Consider the following 24,693-nt stretch of genomic DNA (forward strand, 5'->3'; position numbering starts at 1 on the left):
ATTTACTACAGAAACTTCAACAAGGAGAAATAGAAATCAGATAACATTAAAAAATTGCAGTTCACTTCTTGTAATCATTAGATTATAGTTAAGCAATAAGTGTCAACAGATAGTTTTCTAATATTTCTGCCGCAATTCTCTTGTACCTACTACTTTGCAAAATGAAGATATCTCACACTTGATGCTTATATAAATAAGGAAAGCAACATTACATCAGTTACTGAAAGAGATTAAATTTCCAAGGACGAGACAAGCTTTCTTGACCGCGGCACTTTTGACATATTTTAGATGCGGATTGCTACTATATCAGAACAAAAAGAAGAAAATAGATTGAATTGCTAGGTTTGATTTTTTCATTATTATTAAACCACATGATGAGGAGTAAAAAGCTTAAATATTAAAAAAAAAGATAGGGTGCACTTAAAATAGCTTCATTATGCAATAAAAATTAGCATTTTATACCAAATTATCTTACTTATATTTAATATTGATAACACAATAAATGTGAATTATAATAGTCATAATTTTAACTCGGCTTCTTAAGTCTGTCATACTTGCATATTGAAGTATAAATAGAACACTCTAGAAAGTCATGGTTAAACAGCTCTCTATTCCTCACTAGCAATAGAATAGAGATGAATCTTTTAAATTCTATAACGCATAAGCATTTAGAAGGAAATGGATACTTACAATTTCAATAATTTACTCATATTAGTGTATGAACTAGGAATCGTGCCATTAATCAAGTGATTGTTATCAAGTTGCCTGTAGAAAACACAATTTAATGGTATGAGGTAATTGAAAACTGAAGTCCAGGTATAGTGATGTTATATTATTTTTCCATTTTGCATCTTATTTCCAAACAAATGAAAGTAAAAAATAAGGAACATAAAATGGAATTACTTGGACTGACAAATCAAAATGTAAAGAAGAAAAACTTTTGAGAATAAAGAGGAAATAACAATTCCAAAAACTTGTTTGCACATAAGCTACAAAACAATTTCTGGTGGACTTGAAAATTGATTGATTAGATCTTTTAAAATGTGTAGTATGCAAGAGACAAAGATTTTACCAGTCAAAGTGCATTGTAATCTAGTGTGATGTCCCATTCATGGGATTTTTTTGTATGTTTTCCGATTTCTGATGCAAACATATACTGGAACAGAAAAATAAAAACAAAACTAATCACTGTATACTTATTTATCTAACCCTCTATGGCTGGAAATCAACTAACTTACCCATAACAGAAAAAATGCAACCTGTAGATGATAAATAACCAGAAGTAACTAATCATTCTTTGACATCTAGTTGCAGTCAATTTGCAAAGTCAAAGCTCTAATGTGTGATGCTAATACAATTCAAAAGAGTGAATTAACCCCCAAATGCCAACATTCATTCAAGAATAGAAACCCAAGATCGGTATTGAATTTGATTTGATCTTAATTTAACACCTAGTTATCACTTTCAAAATTGTTTTATTTGATTTGCAACTTACTATGGCTCATATGCACAATTTCAAACTTACAATATTTGAGTTTTGGCTCGCAATAATGAATGTGTAGCTACCATACATTGTAGAAACTTTTTATGGTGAATATTACAAGTTGGCAACTATTTTGGACTCTACAAGTCTCGTAGCAACAACTATGGCGAGGCAAATCATCTAGGGAGGTCATGTGGTAGCTGGAAAAAATCAATTAGAGGCTCTGGAACAGTCTCAGGCCTTCCAAAATGCTGATATCAGTCATTAACATGTCTGCAAAAAGTACTAGATGTTGATGCCACTTATCCAAAGTGTTGTTGTAACCACCTCCAATGCTAATACACCCAATTGTGGCTATGAAACCAATAAAAACAACAATAACTAGGACACGTGTGTTATCACAAGCAATAAAGAAGCCACTGGAAGTGGCCGGATTTGTTGTGATGATAAATGATGGCATACCTCTCTAGGAGCACTTTAAAGTAATGACATGTCATTAGGTTTGTGGAATATGCAACATGTGATGATGAATTCACCTTGTCGATGCTGGTACACTTGATGACTGTATATGGTGTTCATTGATGTAATAATGAAGAATTATTCCTCAAAAAAATGTTGATATCACTGTAGTAACACTGTAGCTGTGACATGTAAACTTGAAGGTTCGCTTAAACTGTTAATTTTTCTGTAACATCTATATAGCAGCAGAAGAATGTGTCTAAGAGCCTCAAATTAGTGATAAACAATTATGGTGAATTCTCTCAAGGAGTGGCAGCCAATATCAACAAAGAAAGTGTGGTGGAAGTCAAAACAAGTTCAAAATTCTGAATATGTAATAAAAGCTTTCAAATCATAAACCACAATTTGAAAATGATCTAAATCAGCGCATATGCAATCCTCAAATGGAAATGCCAATGGTGGAGATGAGGATTTTCATCCCCAAATGTAATGCGGAAAATCTAAGAGTGTTTCTAAGATTCTCAAATCAACCAGGGGTTTTTATCCTCAAAAGCAAACTTGAACACAAAACTCAAATTCTAGAAATTAATGGCAAAATGAAGTCCAAAACATGATGCAAATGAAGCTAGATGCCCTCTTTTTGTAGTGCCCCAGTTGGGCTCTTGAGACCAATTGTCTTAAGTATTAATAAATATTTTTCTTTTTATTATTTAATAATATTTCTTAATTTTATTAGTGTTAGAAGATATTCTTAAATAATATTATTTAAATTGTTCCTTGAATAAAAAATTATTGAGCCCAAAATGAAAGTTTATATATGTATGTATGTATGTATGTATGTATGTATGTATGTCTGTGTGTGTATGTATGTATGTATGTATGTATGTATATGATTTCCTTTCTTTTACTTTTAGGCTACGGGAAAAAGAGAGGGGCTAAAGGTCTTCTTCTCCTTGGGACCATTCTTGGAAAGGAGACATTACATCTTGAATCATATTAAATGTTTTCAACAAGAAAAACAATATTTACATTGTCACTTGAAACCATATCGCATATACTATATAGCATCCAAATGCTGGCCATTATTTACTCTTCTATGCATTAGTTTCATTGTGCGTAACTGTTAAAAAGTGGCAGGCAAGAAGAAAGATCATATCAACTTACTTTTTATACAAGCATTGAAGTAGTGCACGACAGATAATGAAGCAACTGCTTTAATGAATAGATGTGTGTATACAAATATGTATATTGTTATGTATGCATACATGTATATATACATGTGTGTGTGTGTATTTGCACAGCTGTTTATACTGCATACATATATATATATATATATATATATATATATATATATATATATATATATATATATATATATGTGTGTGTGTGTGTGTGTATTTATAAATGTGTGTGCACACAGACATATGTATTTAGGTTAGTAGTTCCTAGGTCATCCATCAATATATTGCATACATACAAAGCTATGTTCCCCCGAGTTTCCAAGACAGGGATAGGTTTCCGGGATGGCAAATTTTTTTGGCGATTTTGGAGACGAGGGGACAACAAACGGGGATGGCTATATATATAGGGAAATTTTAAAATATACACTGAAAATTGCAAACATGCATGTCATTCATATGAAACTAAGCACAAAGCATGTCATTTAAACATTATAGAACCTTAACATACACCATTTGAATGTCATCTAGTAAATAATAACCGATTTCAGTACTTAATTGTCAATATGCATATCAATATGTGAACAAAAATATTTAAATATAAGTTTAGCAGTGAACAATATCATAAAAATTTGGAAATCTAAATATGGCCAAAGGTTAGAGGGCTTCATAAAATTTCATCATCATGTTCAAGTTCAATATAGAAAACAAAATATAGAAGAATGAAGTAGACTACTGCTCAAGCTCTTCGGAAAAAAAAATCACCTCTTCTTGCAAAATGAAAACCCGAGGCAGCTGCAACAAACTCCAACTTCAAAGGCAAAACCAAACAAATGACAAAAAAACCACAATGTGATCTTTTTTGATCTTTGAGGACATTTGGAGAGGCAGAGCCCACTGGACGACCAAGTACCAAGTACGGCTGGCTGTTTTAAATTCTTTTTTTAAGCTTCACAAAACCCCGGTATGGTTAGGGGACTTTTGGACATCCCCTTTCTGTACCAAGGACGGCCTTTTCTTTCCCAGTCGTCCCCAAGTTTCGGAGACGTCCCATACCGATTTGCAAATTTTGGGGACGGCTGGAGGACATCCCCTACCCATCCCCCCGTCCCCGGGATGTCCTCGTCTTGGAAACATTGGTTTTTTGGCCACGTTCCTAGGTACATAGATACAAAGGCTCTCACAACAAAGCCAAAACAGGTAAAACAATTTTATATCAAGAGATAAGCAAAAAATTTTACCGTTCAAATTAGCAATTCTAGGAATTCACATACATGATTTTCTCACCAAAACAACTCAAACTAAGAGCCAATTTGAAGTAAGGTAGGAGCCTCATGTATTCAAACTGAGACTTGGCAAGTAGTGGGCATAGCTAAGTTGGTGACACATTATGGTTTATCTATAAGGTTGATCAAGTACCAATATTTCAGAATAAGCCATATTTTATCTTGTGCCTGAATTTCACCTTCAAAGTAAATTTTCCAAGAATAATCCATCAGATGAATACAATTAATTAAAGCCATTTAAATGATGTATCTACACTTGGAACCAAAGGATCTCTAATCATAAGTTCAAGATTCCTTATAGGGAATCACAAGAGAAGAATGAAAAGAAGTTGCTAGACAACTTCCTCTTCCTAAGAAAAGACATATGTATATTTCTGACCAAATTGGGTTCAATGTTGTGTGGAGAAGTTCAGGGAGTCAATGGAGTCAGCTGAGACCATTGGACCGACAGAATTTTTTATTAGAAAAAATGAAGTTTGAAAAACCTCTCAAACGAAAAGAGAAGGCAATGTACAACAGCAGAAATTGAAGTATCAAAAAAAAATCTACTATGAGGCACTTAACCGGGGATGGCAGCGAAAAGATTGCAAAACAATAGGAAAGGCCAAGAATTCAAACATGTTCAGTAATGCTAAAAGGGCAAAGAAACACCCTCACCAATCCTTCTTGAAGAGGGTCCTAGAATTGCAATTAAATTAACAAAGACAATGTCAAATGGTTGTTCCACCGTCTGCTCCAAGCTCTAATAGTCAAAGATTGGCAAAAAGTATTTGTGAGCTTTCAAAACCTGATGAATCATTGCTAAGCATGCATGCAACTGTTTGTATGAAAAACGACCAAACTGATGAACACAATTGGTTGCAAGCATCCCCAACCATAGAGGAGTAAGAATAGAGATTGGCTCATTCATGCATCACTAATTGGTAAGTTATTTTGAATTTTGTATGAGGCCTTTGAGAAAAAATTTTGACCTTCTTCAAAACAGCAATGGAAGTCATTGAAACCAAAAATGACTAAAAAGGAAAGTGTGAAACGTTCAAAAACATATAATTGTAATCTCAAATAACATCTTGATGAACTAGAAAGTGAACCTATATATAGGATGAAGAAGCCACGATTCATCAAGGTCTTGTACACTCGTTATGGATGAAGATGAACAGGATACCAGCTTTGTCTTTTAAATAAGTACTTAATAGAGCAAAGGACATTGAGAGTGAAAGTAAAACATCCTCGTGCTCTCGACAAAGAAGCAAAGATAATGATGGCTCTAATGTGAGACATTACAACAAACCAAGACAGGTCAAGCTTTGAGAAGGAATATGTGCGAAACGATGTAGGAACTTGAGAGAGATACGAACAAGGAGTTTAAGAATTTCTTGTAGACGAACTGCAATATGGAATATCACCACAAGGAAAACCGTCCAAAGAAGATATTTTGCAAGGTTTGTTGAGTAATGACCCATTCTATCAAAGACCACTTATACAATTTGAAGAACAAAAACACACAAATGCTCTTTACTTGAGGAGAGTTGCACCCACCACACCTCCAAAGATAAAACAAGAAAAGTGTCTTATGAAGGCTATCAAAATGAAAATATAATAAAAATTGACATCACAATAGTGATGGAGGTTGGAGTCAATGAGAACAGTGGGGACATTTTGAAAGATATTGTTCCATGAGTCAAAGTATTACAAGTCTTATGTATAGATGTTGTGGACTACAAGACAATGGTTTCATTTTTTCCAAAGCAAAAATCTAGCAAAACATCATTATGATTAATGTATTCAAACATAGGTAAGGATTGGCCATCTCAAAAGTCATGTTAAGAAAAATGTAACTTCAAGGCAAAAGCCAAGCATGCAATGGCCTATGAATAACACCATCTAAATGAATAATGGTTAATGGTTCCCCTGCTTCCTTCTTTAAGGCTTCAAGGGGCCTAAGACAGGGAGACCCAATTTCTCCTATTCTTTTTATTATCTTGGCTTAATGCTTAGGAAGATTTGTGAATAATATGGTGATGAAAGGAGATTTTGTGGGTCTCAACCCTTCTTCCTCTACTCTCGTGTGCTCGCACCAACAATTTGTGGATGACTCTATTGTCATGGGGGAGGCTTCGGTGAGAAATGCTAGGAACATTAAGAAGGCGTTGACTGATTATGTTGAAGCCACTGGTCAAACCATTAATTGGAGTAAAAGTGTGATTTACTTTATCAATGTTAGTGAGGCAAGACAATTAAAGATTAATAGGATTATTGGTTGTGAGAGTGGCTCTTTGCCAGGAACCTTTTTGGGGTTACCATTGGGATTAACCCCTCCTAACAGCTTTTGGAATTCTTTGTTTGATAAAATACACTTGAAATTTGCTGGTTGGAAGGGATCTCTCCTCAGTCAGGTTGGGAAGGTTATTGTTTTGAAATCTATCCTTCAAAGTGTCCTGCTTTATGCTTTGAGTGCTTTTAAAATTCCAAGAAAGTTTGCACTTGCTATTGAGAAAATACAGAAGACTTTCTTGTGGACTGGTATGGAGACTAAAAAGAGACTTCCTCTTATTGCTTGGGAGAATGTATGTATTCCCAGGGGGAAGGGTGGGCTTGGTCTGCGAAGGATTTCTACTATGAATGAACTCTTACTGGCTAAACTACTTTGGAGATGACACAAGGAAGAGGGGGAATGGAGGAATATCTAGGCTAATAAATATAATAGGGATCACTTTGATTTTCAACATTTCCTTTATTCTGATGTTGATCAAGGGGGTTCTCTAATCTGGAAGAATGCTTAGAAATTTAAACATATCTTAAGGAGAGGGGTAAAATGGAAGGTGGGAAATGGAATGAGAGTCCTTTTTTGGGAAGATATATGGATCTTGGATTACCCCCTTTGTGATGACCCAAGGTGGAATGGGTATATGGAGCAATGCAAAAATCAATTTGGTACTTTGGTCAGTGATTATTGGAAGGATGATTTGTGGGTGAATCTTCTTAGGGTGGATCTAAATTTGGCGGAGCTTGTTAAAAGCTTGAATGCTTGCTGTCTGAACCATGAAGAGGATGCTCTGATTTGGAAAGCCGATCCCAGTGGTATGTACTCTATTGCTTCAGCCTTCACTAATTCTTTTGAGGATCATGATGAACCTTGCTGGGCTAAGGCTTGGGTGAAAGGTATGACTCCCAAAGTTAATATCTTCTTTTGAATTCTTTTGCAAAATAAAATATTAACTCTTGATAATCTTAAGAAGAGAGGTTTCATCATTGTTAATCGATGTGTTCTCTGCAAGAATGACGGGGAATCAGTGGATCATATTATGCTACATTGTCCCTTTACAAAGAAGGTTTGGGATAAAATTTGGAGTTTAATGAATGTGGATTGGGTTTCCCATGCTACCATTCAGCTGTTCTTTTCTAGTTGGAAGGCTCCTTCCAAGAATTCTTTGATTATCAAATTATGGGATTTTATTCTTCCTTATCCATGCTGGGGCATATGGAAGGAACGTAATGACAGGATCTTTAGAGGGGTAGATTCCAATCCTGCTCAGATTTTCCATAAAGTCAAGGTCCTTTTGATTGAAAACATTAAAATTTGTGGTACTAGACAGCAACCTTGTAATGAAGGGGAAGTTGAGGTGCTTGATAATTGGAATATAAGGAGTTTGAATATGAATACAAAGGATCCTAACACAAGGGATAGTGCAAGATGGGATTGTCCTCCACTAAATTGGTTTAAGATTAATGATGGGGCCTCGAAAGGGAACCCGGGTACTACTGGATGTGGAGTTGTGATTAGAAATTCTAATGGTCACTCTGTTGGTGGTATGGCCATACCACTAGGGAGCCAAACTAATCACGTTGCTGAAGCCTTTGCTGCTCTTCACGGTCTTATTTATGCCAAAGGTTTGAATCTGAAGAATATATAGATTAAAGGTGATTCCCTCAACATCATTAATTGTTTAAATAAAATCAATCCACCTTCATGGACTATTAGCAATATTATATATAAGGTTTTTAACATTATTAATTTGTTCCAAAATTGCACAATATCCCATAACTATAGGGAAGCCAATGGTTTAGCCAATTGGGCTTCGAAGGTGGCATGATGTAATGATCATAAAATCATATGGGAGTCACATGATACATTACCTCCAAATGGCCGCGATCATGTTAAGCATGATAAATGGAGATCTCAGCAAAAATCCTTTAATTATGATGCTGTCAGTGAATTATGAGATTAACTCCTTTGGAGTGAGGTGGGTTTTAATTTTTAGGAATGTGGGCAGTTCGCACAGATTCTGGGTTATTTCTTCCTCTCTTCATTTTGATAGTGGTGTTCGCAGAGTGATCTGGGGTTCTTAGAGCAAGCAAATCAGTGAATTAGACACAAAAATTATGGGGAGAAAGAGGAAACGGGTGGAACCGCCTAGATGCGCGGAGTGGAAGAATAAGCCGGAGGTGTGGAACATTCTTAGGCATGGCAATTTCACTGGTTATATGGAGAGACTCAGAGGAAATAACCCTGCAATTACACACCAGCTTGTTAAATCATGGAAGGACGGCTCGGTGTTGGTCGGGAAGCCACGGATGGATGTCATGGAAGAGGTTATTGCGGAGGCTACAGGGCTGGATATGGACAGGATAAATTTTTATAGGGAAAGGAAGCTCTCAGATAAGGCAATTGATGACTTTGTGGAGACAAAATAGGAGAGAAATCGTCTGGTTAAAATAGGTAACTCGTATTATAACCCAACCTCTATTTCTCGTCCTTGGCATTTTGTGCTCTTTGTGATTATGGAATACTTGACTCTGGATGGAAGATTTACAAAATTGTATGGATACCACTTTATGTTGGCAAACCATTTCTGACATGATGTTAGGGTAAATTTTCCTTTCTATCTTTTGCAATCTCTTACCATATCTACCCAGGCCATCCAGAAAGACCTAATTGGCGAGCATGTCTGCCATGAGGGTCTCATGGTTTTGATTATGAACTTACTGAAATCCAAAAAAGTTCCGAAACCCAGAACCTTGAAAGGGGCTTATCAGGATAAGGAAGGGAGTATTCAGGATACGAGCTATGACTCTGAGACGCAAGATGAAGCTAAAGGGGGTCTGGTTAGCTCGAAAAAAGGCTCAGGTGGTAGCTCTAAAAAGAAGAAAAGGAATGTTGAGGAGGAAGATTCTGATTGAGACCAAGAAAGTGACTTTGTGGAGGAAATTATCAGGGATCATTACAAAAAGTGGAGTGGTAGCAAAGGAAAGGGTAAAGGATTTCAAAATGAGCGGGTCTCTCCTCCTTCTGATGATGAGCCTCTGGCTCAACGATTGGAGAGGAAAAGAAATTCCCTAAGGCGACAAAAGGATAAGTATGATACTAAGAAGAGTGGGGAATCTGACTATGGAGATGACGGTGAACAAGGGTCCATGTCAAATTTGGGTGATAAAGCCAAAGGTGGGCAAGGGTCTTCTAAGGGCATTTTGGCAACCCTAGTTCTATTCAGAAGGAGATGGGTATCCTCAAGCATAAAATGTTGCTATTGAGTAAGGAAATGGAACAACTTAGTAAAATGTCCAAAGGGGAAAGAACTTTAGGACAGCACATTGATAAGCTTTCGGAGGTCATAGGGAATGTTGAAGAAGTGAAAAATCTTATGCATAAGATTCTATTGATGGAAGCTAAACAAAGGGTCATGGATAAGGATATTAACAGCATTCAGGGGAAGGTGTCCAAACTTGAAACCATGATGGGTAATATGGATAAACAGGGTAAACAAATGGTGGACAATGTGAGTAATTTCTTGAAGAAGAATGAGGCTGATAAGGGCCAGGATTACCCTCTAGGGGTTGATACTCAGGGACCAAGTAAAAGTACCTAGGCCCACTCGAAGAAGATTGAGGAAACCAGTAAGAAAGACGAGGTGAAGGCTGCTGCTGAAACCATGCACACTCTGGTGGATCAAGCTGTTGACCTGATAAATACTTCTTAGCCGGTCGGTTGCTATTCCTTTGTTGTTCTTTTGCTGTCTTTTCCAACTCTATCTTGTATGACCTCTTTTTTGTTTTTTGAGGTCTGTTTCATGTTGTTTTCAGACACTTTTCTTTGTTGTTCTTCTCTCATGTTTATCTCTAGAACTCTGTTGATGTAAAGGTTTCGAGTCCTTTAAAACCTGTTTTTACTTAATCAAAACACTATCTAAATGAATATGAAAGTACAAAAAAAGGCCCTTTAAAATTGGAAAAAGATATTGCAAAGCATATACTTCAAAATATCCTACCAATTAAGTTTGTATACTTATTGAAAAGTATTTTACAACTCGAGAAGATAGCCGCCACTATACTAGTGCTCAATGATAGCATACAACAAAGAATGTTGCAACTTATCTAGCATTGGGGAATGGAAATGAAAACTACGTACCACGGGGATGCATCCCTACCCGAAAAACCTAGGTTTCTGAGATGGGGATGTCCCCGAGATGAACAGACAGGAATGGGACGTCCCCCCACCATTCCCAACTTGCCAAAATCCACAGGAGATGTCCCCAATGCTTGGGGACGTCTAGGAAATAAAAAGTCGTCCCCGATACGGAAAGGGAACTTTCAGAAGTCCCCATTTTTTGCAAAGCATAAAAAAAATTAAATAAACATAAAAACATAAAAAAATTAATCCTAAGTTGGTCGCCCACAAGGGCCCTGCCCCTCCAAATGCCCTAAAAGATCAAAAAAGACCACATTATAGTTGTTTTGTCATTTGTTTGGTTTTGCCTGTGAAGTCAAAGTGTGTTGCAGCTAGCTTGGGTTTTCATTGTGCAAGAAGAGGTGATTATTTTGCTTCCAAGAGCTTGAACAGGGGTTTGAGCTTCTTCTAGTTTGCACCAAGTAAATATGAAACTCTTTATGCTTCTATTTTCCATTTTTTTAAATACATTTGAAGCTTGAAAAGTTGATTTTTTGATTTTTTCATCCATTCAGCTCATATTTCCATTGCATATTTAAATCTTAAAACAAAGCACAATGAGCAGCAGTGGAAGTACTAGTAGTAGTGGTGATGAGGATGAAAATGTGGTTGGGGGTGATATTGCTAGTAGTGGGACTAGGAAAGGTGCTAATCCTAAAATTGATTTGTTTAAAAACCCTTCCACCATCATGAAGGATTTTGCAAAAGGTCCTTCCAATAGGAAAAAAACCTCTTCTCCAATTTGTCACACCTAGGCCAAAAGATAAAAAAAATGCAAGAGGGACTAGGGTGTGGGTTGCCATGTTTGTCTTGATGATTTTAGGGGCAACTATACAAGGGTGAAGTCACACTTTTTAGGTGTTGCATGCCATGGAGTCAAAGCTTGTCCTAACTTGATAGATGAACAGAGATTAGAATGCTAAAGACTACACTTAGAGGCTGAAATGGGGGGGCAAAATTTGACAATGATATCACCATCTATTGTCACAATCATCTAGGCATATGTCATTCACCATTGGTCCTAGTGGTAGCCCTACTGAGTCTAGAGGGAAGAGGAAGATGAGTAGTGGTGAGAAGAGCTCGGTGGAAAGTATGTTTAATGCACAAGCAAAGGAAAAGTGAGGCATCCATTGGTAGATTCTTTGTTGCTAATGGTATCCCATATCATGCAATCCATTCTATTTATTTTAAACAAATGGTAAAAGATATATTGAATATGAATCCCTCATTTGTACCCCTTGATGAGCATAAGCTACGAACCACCATCCTAGATGAAGAGTATTCTAAGATTGCTTTGCTGTTCGAGGATATGAAACATACTTGGGTTAGGACAGGTTGCTCTATTGTGATGGATAGGTGGATTGATGTTAGACATCAATCATTCATCAATATCATTGTCACATCCCCTACTAACTCTTATTTTTTGAAAGTCATAGATTGCTCAGGAAAGAAGGATGCAAAATTCCAGTTCACCATTTAGAGAGATGCCATAGAGGTTGGATCGGCTAGTATAGTACAGGTTATCATAGATTCTACGCGGGTGTGCAAATCAATCGATTTGATGGTAGAGGTTGCTTATAGGCACATCTTTTGGACCCCTTGTTGTCTTTATGCATTGAAGGACTTAAGGAAGATTGAATGGGTGAAACAAGCGAGTGTTATAAGCTAAGGAAGTGTAAATGTTTATATGCAACCACTGCACTTACTTTGCTCTATTCAGGTCCTTCTCTAAGGAGTTCCTCAACCCAGTCGAGACAAGATATGTCAATTTTAATTATAGTTTATTTTTAATTTTCTTAAGATTATTTTTATTTGTAATTGTTACAAGCTTACATATGATTTTTAGAATTAATGTTTTAACTTTATTTTAATTTATAATTGTCTCTATAGGTATTGCACATACTTTATCTTGATGGAGAGGATGATTGAGGTGTATGAGGCCCTCCAATTGATGGCGGTGAATCCAGAGTGGGGACAATGGTCCAAAGTCTTCTGAAGGAAAAGCGGTGAAGCAAAGGATCCTTGATGAGAGTTGGTGGTCCACAATGAGGTAAGTTGCTGATTTTTAAATTAAATGTTAGTCTTTTGCTTGCTGATTTTCATACTAACTTTTAAAAGAAAATTCTAATTCTGATTTTAATTTTTGTTTCCTTCTTGCATATATATTTTCTCTATCATAGCACCCATTGTAGATGTCACTAGATATGTTGATACTGACGCTCATAGTCTGGGAGAGACATATGAGACTTTTGACAACATGTTGAAGAAGATGAAGAGAAATGTTGAGGCAAAGGATCCTACTTTGGGGTTTTATGAGTAGCATATTAGGCCTATTGTGGCACGGAGGTAGAACATAATGAATACCCCGCTTCATATGGAAGTCTTTGCTCTAAATCTCAAATGGTATGCAAAGTTGGGTCGAAGGGGACTCCCATGTGATGATCCCGAGGTATCGGATGGCTTCACAAGAGCCATTGATATGATGTATTCAGCTCAAGAGGACTCTACTCTTCGTATACAATTCCTTGACTTCACCAACCTTCATGGCTCAAACTCGGGTAAGCTATAAGTGAAGTTGGATAGAGCAGTTTTGGCACAAAGAGATTCTATTGGATGGTGGACCTAGTATGGGAGAGATACACCTGGGTTAAAAGCACTTGCCACTCACCTCCTTGCACAAGTTGCTAGTTCCTCAATTGCAAAGAGGAATTGGTTGACATATTCAGTTATCCACTCCGCCAAGAGGAACAGACTTTCCTCTAAATGAGCAGAGAAGCTAGTGGCAGTGCATCATGCTCTTCAACTTGAGAATCGTCAGACTCTAGAATATAGGCAGACTCCAACTTTGTGGTGGGATGTTGAGCTTGAGGATGTGGCCCAAATAGATGAGGATGAGACAGCACCAAGATTGGTTGGGATTCCATTAGATGTGACTACGCTTCCTGTGGAGTATGATAGTGAGGATTCTTAATTTGATGCCATGGTGGCAAAGGTAAAATAGGAGCAGCAATCTACTTCATTTTTCTATATTTTGTTTTCTATGTTGAACTTGAACATGATGATGAAACTTTATGGCAGCCCTCTAGCCTTTGGGCATATTTAGATTTCCAGATTTTTATGATATTGTTCACTGCTAAACTTATATTTAAATATTTTTGTTCACATATTGATATGCATATTGACAATTGAGTACTGAAATTGGTTATTATTTCTTAGATGGCATTCAAATGGTGTATGTTAAGGTTCTATAATGTTTAAATGACATGCTTTGTGCTTAGTTTCAAATGAATGACATTTATATTTGCAAATTTCAATGTATATTTTAAGATTTCCCTAAATATATATATATAGCCGTCCCCATTTGCCGTCCTCGTCCCCAAAATTGCCAAAACAATTTGCCGTCCCGCTGTCCCATGTCGTCCCTGTCCCAGAAACTCAAGGGAACACAGAATAAAAATGTTAGAGTCAATTATATAACCTCATTGTTGAGATCAAGAAATCAATGCTCTTGAATAAGATTTATCCCAAAGATTAACAATAGTACATATCAGTGTTCCAGTTTTCATTGTGGGTCATACAGGTAGCCCAGTTCAGTGAGCCAAGGCAGCTTGGGAGGGTTTTGACAGCCCTGACCCGTGACTCAGAGAGTAAGATCCCATGACCTGCATGACTTGTCAAGTCTGTGGTCCATGACCCGGCCATGGCAGCCATAAAACTGAATTGCTCTGTAACATTTTCAAGGGCTTATGGTTATAAACATATAAACTTGCTTGTCTATTATGCTGAAACAGAAAAGCTCAAAATAACTGACATAAACTATAAGGAAGGTCCAGTTTTCAGTTGGTGGGCTTAATACCAACTATGTAACATACAATCTGATATAAAATTAGTGATACTGACACTGACATGGTAAGCTGGATCTAACATTTTAAAGCACATTTCCAAGCTTTCAAGAAGAGTTTTAGACAGAAAGTATTGCATTAAGATTTTTTAAAGGGACCCCATTTGAAAAAAGCTCAGTCAATCCAGAAGCAAACATTTTGGTTGTCTTAGGAACCTCCTATAGTATTGCCTTTACATAACATAGAAGCTTATCTGATGTCACTCTGAGCCTGTTTTGTGATGCCCACTTATAAATTGAGAGCTTCTTCACGTTTGCCTGGTTGGTGGTTTCTTTCTACAGAAGTATACCTCACAGTAACTAAAGAGACAAAGAAAAGAAGAACAAATGATTTGTGTCTGGAATTTTAATATTGATAAACTCTTCTGAGATGAGGAAGGTGTATCAAGGCAGTCAATACACAATGATGTCAATGTGAAAGTTAGGCATCCTTACATTCCATTATCTGTAAAGAATTTGTTTTATTGCATTGTAAACATGGAAGGTTCAGTAAAATGATAGACAAAATGTTTTTTTGATTAATACAAAGATCTCACCAATATGGGGAGATCTGAAATTTTGGTTTATGTCTGTGATCAAATTAGCTTCTATATGATGATGTTACAGTGTATTTATGTTTTATTCAATAATGGGTGCATGAAACAAATTTTAAATCGTAAAAAATCTCTAAATTTCAAGGATTTTTGCATTTTTCCTAGTAGCTACCGAGACATTGCTGAGTAACGAGTTGAGTCAACCTTGTTGAGTCAAAATCTGGGAAATATGGTGCATATGCAGATTCTTGGAAAGAATCAGGTTAACACTATTATGGATGGCGACTCTAGGGTGAGTGTCCTACCAAAAGATAAACAATGAATCTTCGGAAACCCACTAATTGTCTTCAAGCTGTCCCATTGGTAAGAAGTGACCAACAAGGTATGAAGTGCTGGGACTTGGGAGTACTTATGACACTTTAGGTAGGTTTGAAATTTAACAATTTTTTATTATTTTTTGCAGTCATGTCATGTGTATATACCAAGAAGGCATATGCATTGATAACAGCTAAGGCCTGAGAATAATTGGGAAAAGAATTTTCACTCCATTGAAATAAGGCCAGAAATGTATAATAGATCTTTAAATTCCAGTAATGAACAAGGAACCAACCACCTAAGACTTATCAGATTCAAACTCTATAGAAGAGGATCTGAATAAAAAGAATCAAGGAACTACTCAGGAATTCTTTGGCCAATCTTTGAAGAACTCAGATTCAAGCTCTACAGGTGAGGTACTCAACCCTGATTCCAATTTCTTTTGAAAGAGAGATAAAAAGAAATAAAATATGGGGATGTTGGATCCTTATTTACCATCAAGTTCCTCTAGACCATCAACCTGAACATTGGCATTTCCTTTTTTAGTTCAAAAAGACAAGGTGGGGGATGTAAAGTTAGATGATAAGCTAAGCCAACATTTTGGAACTGTGGCTAGTATGAGATATCGAGAACCCACCATAGTATGAATTTGATTCAAGTTGGATAGGAGTTCAAAATGATTATGGTTAGTGATGATTGAAAGCCAATACTAGAGGTAGTAGCATTTAGAGTATTTGTGGACGATAAGACAAGATAAATTTATTTATGTCCAAAAAAAGACCCCAAAGAGGGTCTAAGGGACTACCAAGATATAACAAAAGAAACCAGCCAACGGTGGGAGCACCAAAGCGTGTCCATAGAAAGCATAGCAAAGAACAACAAGAAGCAGGAGCAGCAACCAGCCAAAAGCTAGTCGTCCTCCACCACAAAGGTGAAACCAAGAACAAAAGGATATGACCCAAGACAAGGGGAAGTCATGTGCCGCCTCTGAGAACCATTGGGAGTGAAGAGTTGTCACTACAAATAACACCTACAGAGCGTCACAGACCTGGGTGCTCCGAGGAAGGGAAATCAAGTGACCAAGATGTACAAAGACTTAAGGGAATGCCTACAGAATTATGCATTAGACTTGAGGGAAGGCCAGCAGAATGTGTTTAGGGAATTTCTTTCATATTAAGAGGTCAGCTAAAGATAAGAAAATCATTCAGGTTGTACCAAAATTATGCAACAAGAGTTTAGGCTGAAATTAATCAAATGATGGAAGAATGAAATATTTTTAGGCTAGAAACAAGTGATAGTTTCTTGCAAAATACTTATTTGCCAACATGACTTCTTCTAAGTAAGTGTTTGTATTATCCTTCTTCCTCTCTAATAATATTATAGATCTCTTCCATTAAGGTTTATCAGGAATGTTAGCTTCAACCTTGTAGGATAGCAAGATCGAAGCTCCAATATCAATGTAATGTCCTCTTCAGAGTTTTCAATTAAAAATACAATTTTATGATGTTTTTAGCACATGCAACATAGGTCATAAGAAATATTGAATGGCAGCAATGTGAAATTCAATGATGAAACCCTTGATCTAGCTTTCAATTGACTACAACTAGAAAGTTACATAAAATTTTGATATGCAACATTGAAGGGTATTTTTATACAAAATACAAGTATAATAGCCTACTCACAACCTGTCATATTGTCTTAAGTATGGAAGATCAAGTGATGTGGAGGTTGCTGAAGTGAAGCTAACCGTACAACAATGGCTACATATGATTTTTCACAAATCATTGTGTGGATTGAATATACTACTGGAACAAAATCTATTCAAGTTTGTCTATTGTATGCTGCTGCTAAATTAGTTTTATATTGCTAACTGCTTCTCTATGATTGCCAGAGGATAGGTATAGTGACTAAATTTTGTTGCACGGCCACTGAAATAAGTGCAACAGTTATCAAGGGTGGCCATAGACCTAATTATGATGGACACACTCAGATCTAGCTAACATTTGATGATATCTTGGCTATAGCAACCTGGTTTAGCTTGATTCGGCCTGAAAAAAATGTGGTATGATGATAAAATGAGGGCTATAATATGTACAAAACCTTACAATTCTCAATGTTGGAATGAACTTAATTTGCCTGCTATATGGACCAATTAATCCCTTCACAAACTGAATCTTCACCAAATTCACAATGATCAGCACAATTGTGACCCCTAAATGGAATCGCCTCTCATCGACAAAAGGATTTTCATCCTTAATCACAGATATGGAAAGCAAGAGGGTCTTCATCCTCTAGATCTCCAGCCCCAAGTGTTTTCGACGTTTCATTCTTAAATGTTTCAATCTCCAAAATGAAAGGAATAACAAAATGATAAACATGAATGATATGCTTTGAGCAAATGACTTTCTTTTATAGTAGTCATTTTGGGCCCTCCATTTTAATTTACTTTTCTCCTCCAAGTATTTTTTAAAAAAAATTGGATTGCATATTTTAATTTACTTTTCCCTCCAAGTGTTTAAAAGACTGTTTAAATTTTACATAAGCCCTATAATCATATTTAAGTTCCCCTTCCAAAAATAAATTGATCAGGCACAACTTCAAATAGTATTAAATTATTTTAGTAAGGGGTGACAACAGTGAGCTATAGTTGGTTATCACAAATCCTAATAAAGTCAATAGATTAAGAGCATAGAATGAGCTAAGCGAGATTCGCTGCTAAGAAACTACAAAAGTTCTTCAATATTTGGATGGCATAGAATGCTTTGGATTGGAGAAATTTTGAAAAAAAAGATTTTAAAATTGTATGAAACTCTAGTGCAGATTATGGTAGCATTGTTGGTGATAGGATTTCTATTGTAGTATATCTAGTACATCTTGGTTGGGCTTCAGTTTGGTATTGCAAGAAACAAAATTTAAAAATCCTATAGCAAATTCATTAATGTACTCATAATATATAGCTACTTGGGATATTTCCTAAGATATTGTTTCTATCAAGTCCTTGGGGATCTATATGTTACTTAGAATGGCTCTACAGCTTCATATGCTGATAGTTAGAATGCAACCAAAATTACTAAGAATTCAGTTCTTCCTGCCAAGACAAATCACAGGTTATCACTATTTCAAAATTCTTGCAATAATAGAAAGAGGTAGGTCCCATCTATTGCCTAACAGAAGATATGATAGCAGTTATTTCAGCAAGCCATTGGCATGCTTTGAGTTTGCAAGTGTTACGAGTCTTCTCAGCACTAAGGCTTTGGTATTAGAATATTTTTAGTCTCCTAAGTTCTTGCTATATTTAGCTCATTCTTCTAAAACCTTAGTTAACGGTCATTTAGGCTCTTTTCTCCAGTTCTATTTTTAGAAGTTGTCTTTATCTAGACAACTTTTTTTAGCTAGCACTTTTCATAGTGTTTGTAAACTCTATTTATTTGTGCGCATTGTTAATACAATTCATTCTGTTTTTTAAGTTTCATTTGGTAGTTTGGTTCATAGGAGGTTATGTGAGGATTATGATCCAAAGTAAATACTTCTTGAAAAGAGACATCCTTACACATGAAATTAGGTTTTAGCCCAGGACTAGAATTCAAAGGTAAATCTCTAGGATTATTTCTCATTTGAGGTTAAACAGAATACATATTATAGACACCATCAAGATTGCAAATAGTTGTTTCCATCTAACAAAACAATCTTGCCAACTCAGGCTCAAAAGACTTCTGAAGTATTGGCATATTGATGCTGAGCTACCAAACACAATTGCACTGCTAGAATTTCATTGAGATGGCATGTATATCCGCTTGCCCACTTACATATTTTTTCCACATATTGATATGTATTCTACAACTACGTCTTTTCTTAATATCAATAATATTTATTACTTTTAAAACTGGTTTTCAGACTCCATGCATTGATTGTGCCATTTTGCCTGCTACCTTGCAAGTTAATCCCATATCCTCAATAGAATTGCTATATAATAGAAGGAAAGAAAACTTACAATATTAGAAGATTTGGTATTGACCATATTTCAGGAGGAAGTTCACCTGACAAGTTATTATTATCCAACAAGCTGCAAAAAAATAAATAAAATCCAGTTTCAGCTATAGCACTTTTAACTGCAATTAATAATTCCTGAACAAATACAAGTGGTATATAAGTAGTACATTAAATCACCAATCAATAATTTAAAGATTTCTTTGTAAACGGCTTGAGAAAAAAATTTAAAATGGCAATTATTACTAATTTTACGTCAAGTAAATTATAATGTGCATAACTCACAGGTGAACCAAACTTGGAAGTCTTGAAAACTCTTTTGGTATCTGACCGCTGATCGAATTGTTATTCATATGGCTGTGATCATAAGACATGTTAAAATTTGAGATATTATACTATTCTGGAAGGCTTCTATCTTTGATGCACATCATATTCACCTTTAAAAACAGTAATCTGTAAGTGAAACAATTGCTTAGCTGAATAGTTTTTCACACTGAATTTCAACATTAAAAACTTGATCACAACCATGAAAAGCTTACAAATGTTTCGTTTTATTCAGATTAGCAAAGGAAATTGGCAGGGGCCCCGATATCTTGTTCTGATCAATTTGTATTCTGTCCAACTTGGGAAGATAACCAAGCTCTTCTGGCAATGAGCCTGATAAATGGTTTCCATTGAGGAGCCTAAAAAATAGAACAAGAAAACTCAGATTTCAAAGCATTTATCATTAGGGAAAAGCTTCTTCTCAAAAAAAATGTTAACATTTTTCCAATGCATATAATGGTTCTCTTTTCACATCCTTGGGAAACCTAGAATCATAATTTATTCAGAAATACAAAAATTAAGGAGAAATATCACTCTTAATGCTCAGGCTTTAATAGTATATAAATTAAACTTTGATCCAAATAAGTTACTGCAATGATTGGAAATGCATGTGTCAATATAAAAAACCCTACCTAACTGTAAGAAAAGTTCCTAACAATTTTACATGTAACCCATCTTGCATTGACATAATTTCACACACGATAGATCATGTCTAAGCAAGTAATAGATAGACTGGTAATGTTGTAGCTTTGGTCAGATTAGTTTGATCAAGAGACAAATTGCTTAATCAGTTTATTAAAATCAGTTAAATATTATCTGTGCTTAATTATAGATATTAACATATTCATACACACATACACTTGAGTTTTATATATATACATACACACCATTGAGTTATATATATATATATATATATATATATATATATATATATATATATATATATATATATATATATATATATATATGTATGTATGTATATATATATATATATGTATGTATATATATATCTATATATGTATGTATGTATGTATATATGTATATGTATATATATATGTATGTATGTATATATATGTATCTATATATATGTGTATATATATATATATATATATATGTATATATATAGATATATATATATATATATATATATAGTGATTAATAAATATCTAATAATACAACCCTTAAGAGTAATGAGTAATTTCTTTTTTGAGTATATTAAAATATGTAAAATGTGATGGCCTTTGCGCCAAGAGCGAACTGTGTGAATTGTGCAAACTCAACAAAGTCTAACCCTCATTAAGATTTCAATAGGTATCTGAGACAATGTCATGTCTTCTGGAGGTCACGATATGTTGTTCCCTTCCTCAAGTCCTTAAGCCCTTACACTATTGCGGATGATGACCGAGAAGAATGGACAGTAGTACGATCTCGTCGATCGCGAAATAATAATGCTAAGAAATCAAGATCAGAGGCCAGAAGGAATGTGAAACCCTATGCGAAGTTTCCCCCTAAGTCAAAAGGCAAAAGCGATACCAAGCTCAACCCAAATTCATTCTCCATACTTAAGAGCGAACACCAAACCCCTAGAAAGGAGGCTGCAAAACCGTCCCCTACTTCAGATATGGCAAAATCTCGGTGTAACAATCCACGATCCATGGAAGATGATTGCCTTGTTTTAAATTTGACAGGTCATTCGATGGAATACATCTAGCGCCAATGCCAGAAATATGGTGTTTTTGCTCGATGGATTGGCCCAAGTATGGATATAAATGCCATAGTCAAATGGATAAAGCAGCTCTTAGGAAATCACATAGATTTAGCAATTATGGAAAATAACTTTCTTTCTTTAACTTGTGATGGTATTAATTCAAAAAATAGTCTTCTCAAAGAGGAAACCCTAGTTTTTAATGGTGACCCCTTCAAAGTGTTCCATTGGAAACCCTTTTCCGATCCATGGAAAGTGGGAGATTGCAAAGTAGATTGAGCAATAATTTTACCAAATCTCCCAATAGAGTTAAATGTTAAGGAAACACTTAAGCTTATAGGCAATTCTCTAGGATCCTTTTCAGGTTTTGTAGAATCTGATCTTAACTGCTCCAATCTGACTTTTATCGTTAATATGAATAATAGCATATTAAAACCTAAACCGCTAGATATTAACATCAATGGTAAAATCATTTCTATTGAACCTAGATTTGTCGAGGGTTCTTTCTGGGAAGACTCCCTTATTTTCAATTGCCCTTCATCAGCTCCTATTAACAAACAAGATTCTATCCCTGCCTCGAATGTCCAAGTCATTCTTAATGAGGATGGCGAAGGTTTCTATCTTCAAACAGAGGAAGAATGGGAAGAAGAGGAGATTAGGAATCCCCCCATCTCCGATCTGTAATAGTTAGGAAGAGAACCAAGTGGAGGTAGAATCCTCCCATATTATTGCCAATACCGTTCCAGTACAAATATCCCCGGCAAAGGATCAGTTCGATCAGGGTTTTGACATTCAATAGGGTTCACCCAATAATAACATAGGAGATCAGGAGGACATTGTCATTCCTCCATGGGAGGAAACTATGGAGACCCCAAGACGAGTCAAAAGGGAAGTTAATGTTTTAGTACAAGCCCTTAACAATATGGTAGTGGATGATCTCATGAATCAATTCTTAGATGAAATATGTGATGAAGAAGAGGTTAGAAGAGCAAAATCAATTCTTATAAATCGAACTCTTGAGAATGACAAGGGTCTAATGGGGGATTGTAATGTTCCTGTTATAGAAATAATTTATTAATCAAACTATTGTTAATGGGTTGATTGATTTAATATATCTCGGACCCAGTTTTGTTTTGTTTCACTAGTTGTGTAGCTGTCGATTATCTTTGTACACCCTCGGAAAGTTTTCCCCAACGGGTATTTAAGCACAGCTTGTAGGTAGTCGTTAGGTATGCATTTTGGATTATTTTCTTTGTACTATGAATTCTTGTTGGGATTCTCTGTTGTTCGTCATTTCAGATTTGAAAGATCTTCCCTACTTGGCTTGTCCGGTTTCGGTGGGATTCAACCCTCACCCTATTCCGTTGCCTGTAATACTTCGCTCAGATCTAGCAAATCGGAGCACCATCTCTTGGCAAATATTAATTGAAGGTTGTTTGTGTTCAAATCTCCATTCTTGTTTGGCATTATCTGATGAATTTGAGATTAATAATTTAAAGTGCAGATTTGAAGTCATTCTTTCTTCCGTACCCCATCCGCTACTCACAACACTCTGTGCAACTACCATTACACACTCATACGGCCTCCAAGCTAAGTCGTATTGCCTCCCATTAGACAACTATATGGCCCTCCACACATATACCATACAACTTCATCCATTGTGTTCCAAACTACCGTACGGCCACCACCGTATGACCACCAAGTCAACTGTACAGCCTCTTGACACCCCCCACGGTCTTACCACTTTGCTACTTCCCGTATGAACCACTATACGGCCTAACTACTTGCCCATTCTCTCCACCGTACGGCTAGTAACATTACCATACAGCCATCAATTTGCCAACCTCCTAGCAACTACCGTATGGCCTCATTGTGTACAGCCTCTTTCAGGCCTCCTCTCGTGTGCAATAGGGCAAGTTGATCTTGGCATTCATTAGGTTTATACTTGTACAGATCTATTCCAGAGGGGTAGCAGAACAATGGAACATTACACAGACCCCTTCCACCTAAGCACAGATGTAGGGATGGTTTTCTTTGATCAGGAAACAAGGTCAAATAGGGAGCAAGATTCTTTAGGGCTGCTTCCCAACAACTAAGTCAAGCCTACCCGGATTGTTCCAAATCCTCAAACATGTGGTCCTAAATCACTTTGGAGCTTAGATCCACAGATGGAGTAGCCACAGGGAAATTGAAATTAACTAACTTATTTCAGGCTGGGAAGGGGAAGATCTTTCCCATAGTACTATGAATATCTTAACCTGGACCATTAGGGGCCTTAAAGCCCCTAACAAATAGTGTCTTCTAAAATGTTGTATCTCGACGACTAGAGTTGATATCATCCTTATCTAAGAGACCAAGTTAGCTAAGGTAGAGATGGATAAATTTAGACGATCGCTAGGCTGGAAGGAAATTAAAGACTCTCCAGCAGAAGGTGCCTCAGAGGGGATTGCTAATTTGTACAATCCTAGGAATGCCTCAATTCCTTCTTAGGAAATCCACAAGAACTGGATGTGTGGGCTAGTAAAGGGTATTAGATCCAAAGCTTGTTTCAGACTCTTCAAAGTTTATGGTCCAACAAGTAACCAGGATAAAGCTAGGGTACGGAAGGAAATAGAAGATAGAATCAGTCTAGGGGGGTCAAAGATTTCCATTTTAGGATATTTTAATGCCATCCTTAGACCCTTAGAGAAACATGGTGGTAGTTCCTATCTCTCCTCAGCTTCCAAGGATTTCGTAGACTGGGTCAATAGGGTCGGTCTATTGGAAATTGAATGCTCCCCCGATTCATTCACCTAGAACAACAAGAGAAAGGGTTTTCATAATATTGTTGAAAAACTTGATAGGTTCTTTGTCCACGGGGATTTATCAACCATCTCTATTTCATTTGTATCTCTAGTTACACTAGTTTTGGAATCAAATAATTTCCTTATTGAGCTTAAAATTATTGAGGACAAAAGACCAAGCAACTGCCCTTTTAAGTTCAAACATATGTGGCTGAAGGATGAGAACTGCCTTCATTTGACTAAGCAATGGTGGAATGAAGCTGATGTATCTGGCTCTAAACTTTTTCAAGTGGT

General features: G+C 36.2%; 1 protein-coding gene across 2 annotated transcripts in view; it reads right to left on the reverse strand.

Annotated features, from left to right (window-relative positions):
- LOC149556568 (putative LRR receptor-like serine/threonine-protein kinase At1g06840) overlaps positions 1 to 24,693 on the reverse strand; it is an 84,176-nt gene that overhangs the window by 41,289 nt on the left and 18,194 nt on the right. For both annotated transcript variants that reach the window (XM_089830936.1, XM_089830935.1), the window contains exons 5-8: positions 20,127 to 20,270; positions 19,873 to 19,944; positions 19,592 to 19,663; positions 691 to 765 (exon numbers count right to left, since the gene is read on the reverse strand). In XM_089830936.1, the coding sequence (XP_089687062.1) occupies positions 691 to 765; positions 19,592 to 19,663; positions 19,873 to 19,944; positions 20,127 to 20,270 (363 nt within the window). The remainder of the gene's footprint in view (positions 1 to 690; positions 766 to 19,591; positions 19,664 to 19,872; positions 19,945 to 20,126; positions 20,271 to 24,693) is intronic.

This window comes from Cupressus sempervirens, chromosome 5 (assembly GCF_028749045.1).
Source record: "Cupressus sempervirens isolate cs-2001-9-10 chromosome 5, ASM2874904v1, whole genome shotgun sequence".
NCBI lineage: Eukaryota > Viridiplantae > Streptophyta > Pinopsida > Cupressales > Cupressaceae > Cupressus > Cupressus sempervirens.